Raw genomic sequence first — 8,644 nt, forward strand, 5'->3', positions numbered from 1 at the left:
AAGATTGCTCTTAATTGTATGCATGAACGTCTTAAAAATACCGTTCTGTTTTATTATATAGATTCGCTTGATCTCTGTGATATTTTCTTTACACTTCAAGTTTAATATAGAATATATTGTTCTTTATTCCCAAGCCACTTTTCCTGCAATATAAATGGGACTTGCTCCCAACAAGAAGAATCAAAAACTTTCCTCAACTCCTGACGTTCAGAGTATGGAGACCGAAACTAGGGAGGAACGCTACGTAAGATCAAGGAGCTTCCGCGATGGAGACTACAGCAGCAGCAGAAGGGTGTTCTTATATAGCTATCCTCTTCAATGGGGAGGAGAAGATGCAGATTATGATGAATACAAGGAAGTAACACTATGCAGCTACGGAGGTGACGGGAAGAAGCATATGAAGGAGCTAATCGTAACCCTTTTACGCTGGAGCGAAGGAAAGGCTTTGGTTTTGAGGAGGTTTAAGCACAAGCTTAGAGTTTACATCATTGCCTGTCTTTCTGTTGGATTTAAACCCGAAATACCCTAGTTTCGGACTCTCAGTTCAGCCTAATATACTCCATCTTCATCTTCTGCTTTTATTTCTCTTGTATTGTACAGCTTACAGCATATACAAACTACACTCTCCTTTCTTGTATCTCATCATGCACGTCTGTACTACTGAGCATATACTATTCTCTGAGGCCAGTTCCTGCTGTGAATACAGAATGAAAGATGCCTTACTAATTAAAAAAGGGTACTTGATAAAGCAAGCTCTAATACCTCTATTATATATATAACAGACTGCTAAATCCCCCGGAGTTGGCGCAGCCGTGCAGTAGTAGTCACCTAGAAGCCCAGAGGCCTCGGGAAGCTTTCAGTCCTGGATTTAATTCCCACTTACGTGCTATCAAGTCTTATGGTAGGTGGTCCATATGGTGTGCCTACCACTGGTGGAATTGGTCCCTTCTATTAGTCCGTTCATTGGGCCAGGTTCGGTGTTTAAGAAAAAATATAAACACTTGTTAACTACTAATAAGTAGTTCTCTTAACCCGTGAAAGGAAAGAACATAATCTGTCTAGCAAAAAGATACCTGTTTCTGCCAAAAGGAAAGTGTAACATGATACCAAGTTTTATGAAATAGATAAACAGTGTCGATGAAGCATCTTCACATTTAATCATTACCGGACCAAATATTTTCGTGCAATACAATTCACTTCATTGGAGTTGTCAACTGATCTAATTTGGCCCAAAAAACAGTTACTATTGTAGAAACTGTTTCGTGACATCAAATTTCAACGGGTTAAATACATGCCATCAGATCTTACTTCATATTTGTGAACATGTCTCTTTACTAGAAGAAGATCACCGACACGCCCATCGTGAAGCATCCCACTGCCACCCAAGGGCTCAAACGCTCACCTGTCCAGCCAAAACAAGAAATGTTAGCCTGTGCAAGAGAAACTCATGCCTCTGTAGACAAGGAAGCTAATAGAAAATCCGTATCCATAAATATCAATTGTCATTCATCCTATGAACACACTGATCCTCCATACAAACATCTTTCAACGGTACTAATTCTCTAGAAATTCAAGATTCCGTTGCTATAATTGAGTTTAAAAAATGCAATAGATGTACATCCAATACATTCAGGTTCCAAGATTGGTGATTTGACTGTTGTGCTTTTCATCTCACAGAGATGAGAATGTCAATTTAATAGACCATGCTTTTGATTCACGAGTTAAAACAGGCCTTAATTCATCATCCTAAAAAGCCTCATGCTCAGGCATGATCTCTCTTTATTGGACACAAATTCAGGCATCTCAATTGCAGGATATAGACCGATAAAAGTAGAAGAAAATGCGCTCAAACAGACCAATAGTGTGCATGTTGATGTTGTAAAACAACACCTACCTATTCTAGCAGCCTTCCAAAAGAAACCTCGGAACCTGCCAATATGTACGCCCCATTAGAATCCAAACCAATTCCCTTGCAAGCAAAATCAAAATTACACACATAACCATAACTACTGAATGACTTTTAAAGGGCCAAAGACAAAAGGGGAAGAGTAATAGCCAATGAACACTACACTGGTAGAATGAAAGGAGTCTCCTGATCTCAGCACTTCCAAACATTTACTAAACAGTACCCGTGAAATCATACAATCTTCTTGGGGTTTACCTTATTGAAGATGACCTCCTTTAAACATGGATACAACAAATTAAACCAAATGGCCAGTTTGATAAGAGAAAATTGATAATCATGCTCTTCAAAAGGAAACCTATTCGGTAGACGATAAGCTAGCTTAAAAACTAAACAGAGATTTTAGAGAAGAGCACATACCCAGTTTTCTGTTCAAGAAGTGCTGGAAATTGCATCTTCAAGTAAGTGCAGGCACAAATCCCTAGCAGCACTACCGTAAGAAATGAATGGAAGTTGAAGAGCGCTGACTAAAATCCAACAAAACTACCACAATCTCAGAGCATGTTAAATGCAAAACTCAGATAGCGATTTCTCAAAATGTCAGTTATATTTGGGTTACCATATCTGGATGCCCTTTCGATTACTTGTTTGCCCTTTTTTTGCTTTCCTTCCTTTTTCTCCTTCGAACTACAACACAAAGGACACTTCTATTACCTTCCAAATGTTCCACATCAATATACGGCTATACGCGCTTTGATCTTACAGAAGGTGCAACAGGCAAAAGACAACATGCTGATTCCCATACTTACTCCAATCAGATACCCAAACAACAGAAGACTTTACGACTTTATGCATAATCCGTAACACTGAACAGTCTAAACTAGAAGAGATAAATTTAAAGACCAAACTCATCCCTAAATTGCACACCTTGAAGATGGGCTCACGGATGGATAATGACTCCATAAAAGACAATGAATCAACAAGATTAAAAGACCATAGAAAAGCATATGTTGCAAAGACACATTGCATGGCTGGCGATGAGCAACTTCTAGAGAAGCAAATCCATTCGTTATTTCAAGGTAATTAAACAATTTCAACACACAAAAGTACCACCAATGCAAGGGAACATGCTGATTCCAAATGTTCCACATGAATAAACGGCTATAAACATATCAACCGCAAAAACCTTTGCTAAATTCTTTTCTTGACTCAAATATTACCATGTCTTTGGTGGCCAACAATTATACAACACTACGGCCTCGTTTGATTCGGGGACTAAAACACGCAGGATTAAGAGTCCTGGGATTAGTAATCCTGGACTATTTGTCTTGGTACTAATTTAGTCCTGAATCCTATACAATCCCATGTTTGATTCGCGCAAGATTAATATCAGGATATCCCATGCTAGGGCCAATCCTATGTTTGGTTGTCACTAAGTTTTGGGATTAATTTCATGACTATTTCTCTCAAAAAAAAAAAACTGGGCATTCATATTTCATAACCTTTCTCAAGCAATACATGTTCTCAACAAAAAACAAGTTTCCATGTTCTTCTTTTTCCTACACTTTCTTTGCAAGCAAACAAGATGTTAGTCGGATACTATGACTAGAAGATGATTGAATCAGGCCATGAATTCAATAAAATAAATCTGGGCATTGCAACCGAACAATTCCACAACTTGGGCACATATTTATTTCAAATCGGAACTCAAACAACTAGGGCTTCTCAAATCGGATAGGGAAATCGAAAAAGAAACCGAAATAGCTAGGGCTTTTAAAGAGGGGGAAAAAATCCAAATCGAAAAAACGTTTTTGTTTCAGAAAGATTCTCACCTTCAGGTTAGGGTTTTGTTTAAGAAACAGATCTGAGAAAATTATCGGGAAAAGGGGGAAAATCGAAAAGCATAGGTTAGGGTTTTCGTAGGCAAAATCGTGAAAAAGAGTACGAAATGGGGTAATCGAAGTCACCTGGTTCAATTTCTTGAAGATATTTGAGAAGTTCCTCCGACGATGGGTCTGATCGAAGTCGTGATGGTGTCGACTGGTGGGAGAGATGGAGAGAACGCCGAATGGGAAGAAGAAGGATGGCCTGGTCGAGAGATGGAGAGAACGACGATTTTTATTTCCGTGGTATTTTTGCAATTATTCACTCCTCACCTTCCGTGTTTTTTAGTCCGGGAATTACAATCCCTACCCCATGGGATAACTAGTGACCCCCATATAGGGATTAAATGAATCCCGGTATTAGTAAATCCAGGAGCTTTTGCGGGAACCAAACGAGGGAAAATCTGGGATTAGGTGTGCCTAGTCCAATCCCAAGCACCTAATTCCCGAATCAAACGAGGCCTACGACTATAACAAGACAAGCACTGCCTATTAACACAGTCGTCAGGAAATAGTCATTATAAGAACTTAAGGTATTGGGTCAAACGGTTTGGTACCTTTTAATTGGGTTGAGGTAGAGGTAGAGGAAGATTTGAGTACATACCTAGCATTTGGCATTACTTTGAAAAAGTAACTGCCACCAGGTTCAAATCCCCAACCACAAGTTTGGTAGGCCAGGTTTTCAACAGTTGCCCGTCCAAAATTGTAGTCTATACAAAAATAAATTAAGCCTTATGTCCCACTTAAATCATTTTGCCTATTTTGCTCTGTCAAGGGTCATATATTCATGCTTGGATTCACATGTATAAGAGATCTTAAGGGTTTTTCAACGTGTCAACTATCTGGCTACCTAACATACAAGCCGCCTCCTTTCTCAAAAGTTGACACTAGTTGCCAACAAAAAGGGTAAAGTACAAACTAACTTCTAAGATCTCAAAACAAGCTTTGAGTTTTTTCATGACAATAGAAGTTGAGTGCTTAAAACATTTAAGAAAACCCTAACATATAATTCAATAATTATATCAATTGAGTAAATAAATTCTATGATGTGAGTAGAAACTTTGGATCAATAGTCAATGGGTACGGAAAAAAGTAACTCAAGGAAAGTATCCACGGTACAGTGAGGTATGAGAAGAATACGGAAACGTCATACTATCGATATGGAGTTATACTTAGAAAGACTAAACACAGAGAAACAAGAAGATATGCAAACCTTGTAAAATAGATGCTAACACTGATATGCCTAATATAGAGGAAATTTCCATTTCTTCAGGATGAATGTTCGATATGTAATGTCCATTTCTTCTCTACTTTCAGGGCACATCTGTCGAACCAAAACTAAGATTCCTAAATTCAAGATTCTTCGTACTATTTCACAAGCTACTGTTTTCTATTCATCCCATAGTATTACTACATCAAACCTCTAACCCTCCTATCTAACATTTTCAATCCCGACAAACCTCAAATACAATCTGCAATTAAAACAATCAGTATGCACTAATTGCAAGAGTCCACCAAGCGGACAAGGCTCCACTTCAACCCAAGTCTCAGAAAGGTTAAGAGGTAGAAAACCTTAACATAACTCGAACCCATGACCCCACAGTTGGGGCAGATAGCACATTAGCACTCGTCGCCGTGCCAGATCGTGGCCTCTAAAGATGTAAAAGTAAGGGTTCCCAAACGTTATTGATTGGATCTAGACGGAGGACTGTATAATCTCAACAACTGCACCAGAAATCAACCCAGTTCCGGGGCTTTCTAATCCACTAGCTTTTTAACCAAAGTTGTCAACTGTTATGCATCAAACGGTTACAAAAAAGAAAGGCCCAAAGTGAAACTCGCAATTAGATTCGTTGCTAATCTGATTGCTAAACCCATACACGCAAAAATGAAAATATAATGGAAAATTTGCAATCGAGCTGATAAATTCAAATCCAAGACATACAATAGATATTATCTATACGTACGTAATTATGTGGATAGAGAAGACGACTGACCGGATATGAAGCTGAGCGCGGATGTGAAGAAAAGGAACAGAGACCCACTTTTGAAAAGCTCAGAACTTGGGAGAGAGAGAGAGAGAGGGCCAGCAATAACACGAAACTCGAACTGGGTTTAGAACGTGAATCTGGCTGGCAAGCACCTCTGCCAAGCGGGGTGTCAAGCAGCATTCGGCCAACAGACAGTTAAGATTGAATTTGAGCGCATATAGATCTGAACCATTTATTATTTGATCAAAATTCAAGCCGCCGATTGCCAGAATAGACAACCACGTCAGCGGCTACACTCGCTTGGCAGGATCCCCTCCACGTGAAGTACCGTCCAAAAAGGTTTTAATAGTTAGATTTTTTTTTTCGTTGATTAGACGCACATTTCAACTAATTTTCTATTCATTTCGGTCAAAAACATGTCATCTACGTTGAGACTAAAAAATTTACAAAAAATCATTTTTTTGCGGCTTGATCCCACAAATCAAACTCTTGTTAATTATGTGAGAAGCAAATCTACCAAGTAACCGAGGTAGCTCTTAAAGCTATCCAAACCATTAATTATGAAATGGACAGTCGAAATGGGACTAGGGAACTTCTCGTAGTCCAATTGTAGAGTATTCGGATCCAATATATAAACTCAGCAGTCAGCACACTAGTGACGGGCGCGAGTCATTTCTTGGGCCGAATAAAGGAAAAAGAAGTTCCTATGGGCCTTAAGAGATGAATGACCCACACATTTATGGCCCACTAAAAACATTCAGCATTCCTTAAATGATGGATCCGGCTTTGCTGCAGCCCGAATTTGGATCGCAGGTAGGGTGTAAACAAGCCGAATCGAGCTTCGGCGAGCTCGAGCTCAGCTCATTTACTAAACGAGTCAAAAACTCGAGCTCAAGCCTTAACGAGCCGAGCTTAGTCATTTATTAAACGGGCCTCTTTAATCGAGTCGAGCCTCCCTTAATGAGACGAGTTTTTGTTGAACGAGCTGATAAGCACCCGACAATGACATTAAGGGTGCGCTAGTTGGCTAGTTTTAATTGTTTCTGCCGTTAATTTAGTTGTTTTAACTGCTTTTGCTTGCAAAGTTTTCCAGTTTTGTTTTGTAGGAATTTACCAAATAAGCAAGAGCTTTAAGGCCTAAGACATATCACAAGACGAAGGCAACCCGACGGCTCGCCAGGACGAGGCAAGGCCAAGGCGTGGACCAAAAGTCAAGTGCTAATTTAAGCTCTTCGGTACCGATACCAAGTAATTGGTTCTATCGGTATCGAGACCCTTTCAAGCGGCAGCAGATAAGTAGCTCGGTACAGATACCAAGTATTTTTTCCCATTGGTACCGAGAGGATTAAGCAAAACAGCCTAAGGCCTTCTCCATCGGTACCGAAGGACTTAGAGGGGACTTTCAAAGCATCTCTGGAAAATATGCTGGGCGTGTACTAAGGATATAGATTTTGTTTACATCATGGAGATTTAGATCTAGATTTGTTTTTGTCCTTGAATGTTCTTCAATTTCTAGCTTGAATCTTTATTTTCTGCCTTCATTGATTAGTTTTTGATATTGTCATCTTTATTAAAGTTGTAGTGAATTTTCTGATCTATCTTTTAATCCAATTTTCTTCTAGTATTGTTAATTCAATTATGTTAAGTAGATTTTTGCTTGCTTCTATCTCAATAGATATGGGTGAGTAGTTTTCCAAGGTTAGGTTATGGGGTGATTAACACCTCATGGCTCAAGAAGAATTGCGTTTTTCACCATAAAGTTTAAACCTTTGGTTTGATCATTGATGTGGGGTTCGGGTTTATTTGTCAAATTGCTAAGGTGTTAATCTCCTTGATCATGTGTAGGTAGGAGCATCGCCTACCTACCACACATGATACTTGGAGCTCTGACGCACGAGGCATTTGCTAAATAAATTCTAGAGCTAGCTTGGTATTCGAATCATTCTATTTTCCGATTCAGGAACCTTAGTTGTGTATCCTGAACCGCGTATTTGGGTGAGGAATGCAGTTTGACTTGAGTCATGAGTGTTAGTAATTCCTAAACCTAACCTGTCTTTTATCTTAGTTTATTAGCTTTTCAATTCAGCCAAGTTTCATTTCCACTACACACGTAAAATCAAGTTGGCTGTCTAAAAGCCGAAAGCCCTTGCTTGCATCTACAAATCCAGCAAAACCGTATTAATTAATCCAGCAAAACCGTATTAATTAATCCCTTCGGTACGATCCCGGATTTCCAGATTATCATACTTCAACTGACGTATTAGGCCCTACGCTTGGGGCGTTATCGGATATATCGGAGCAAACGAAGCACGAGCCGAGCTCCACTCAGCTCGTTTAGTAAACGAGCCGAAAACTCGAGCTCAAACTCAACTCGTTTATTAAACGAGCCAAGCTCGCGAGCTGCTCGGTTTGTTTATAGGCCTAATCGCAGGGCAATTCCTGCAATCGCAGCCGCCCAAAACTATATTTAATGGTTCAATTTTGTCGACAGGTTATGACACAATAGAAAAATATTCTACCTGTAAGAATTTTTCACAAATCTGAACCATTGATTATTAAGATGCACGATTGAAACGAGGCTGTTATTTGCAGTCCAAACTCAAATTGAAGAGTAGCATGGTTTTTTAATGGCGTTATAAAATCAGTTTTTCAGTTCCATCATCTTCGATATCGTCCGTCTCCAAAAGGTTGCATAATCTCTAGTTTGGACGGAGGGAGGGGGCTGGGTCTCAAGTAGGTGGGAGTTTTAAGTAGTGTTTGGTTTGCTGAACTGATTTTGGGCAGGAATAGAATGATCATCCTTTTTTGTAGAACGACAATTCCATTAAGAGATGTAGGAGGGATAATTGCACGATGTATCTATCCAG

At 39.4% G+C, this 8,644-nt stretch overlaps 1 protein-coding gene across 3 annotated transcripts; it reads right to left on the reverse strand.

The window, feature by feature from the left end:
- Positions 1-1,111: 1,111 nt before the first annotated feature.
- LOC131311469 (uncharacterized) lies at positions 1,112-6,068 on the reverse strand. Of its 3 annotated transcripts, none has more exons than XM_058338955.1 (5): positions 5,784-6,068; positions 2,523-2,590; positions 2,324-2,430; positions 1,895-1,929; positions 1,112-1,402 (listed from the first exon to the last, which is right to left on the reverse strand). In XM_058338955.1, exons 2-5 carry the CDS (start codon positions 2,523-2,525, stop codon positions 1,335-1,337), a joined length of 213 nt encoding a protein of 70 aa, XP_058194938.1. In that variant the 5' UTR covers positions 2,526-2,590; positions 5,784-6,068; the 3' UTR covers positions 1,112-1,334. The 3 variants fall into 3 exon arrangements, with proteins under 3 accessions (XP_058194938.1, XP_058194939.1, XP_058194940.1); XM_058338956.1 differs by having other exon boundaries at positions 5,754-5,880; XM_058338957.1 differs by lacking the exon at positions 5,784-6,068 and adding an exon at positions 3,871-4,074.
- Between the last annotated feature and the right edge of the window lie 2,576 nt (positions 6,069-8,644).

Source organism: Rhododendron vialii, chromosome 12a (genome assembly GCF_030253575.1).
Source record: "Rhododendron vialii isolate Sample 1 chromosome 12a, ASM3025357v1".
Classification (NCBI taxonomy): domain Eukaryota; kingdom Viridiplantae; phylum Streptophyta; class Magnoliopsida; order Ericales; family Ericaceae; genus Rhododendron; species Rhododendron vialii.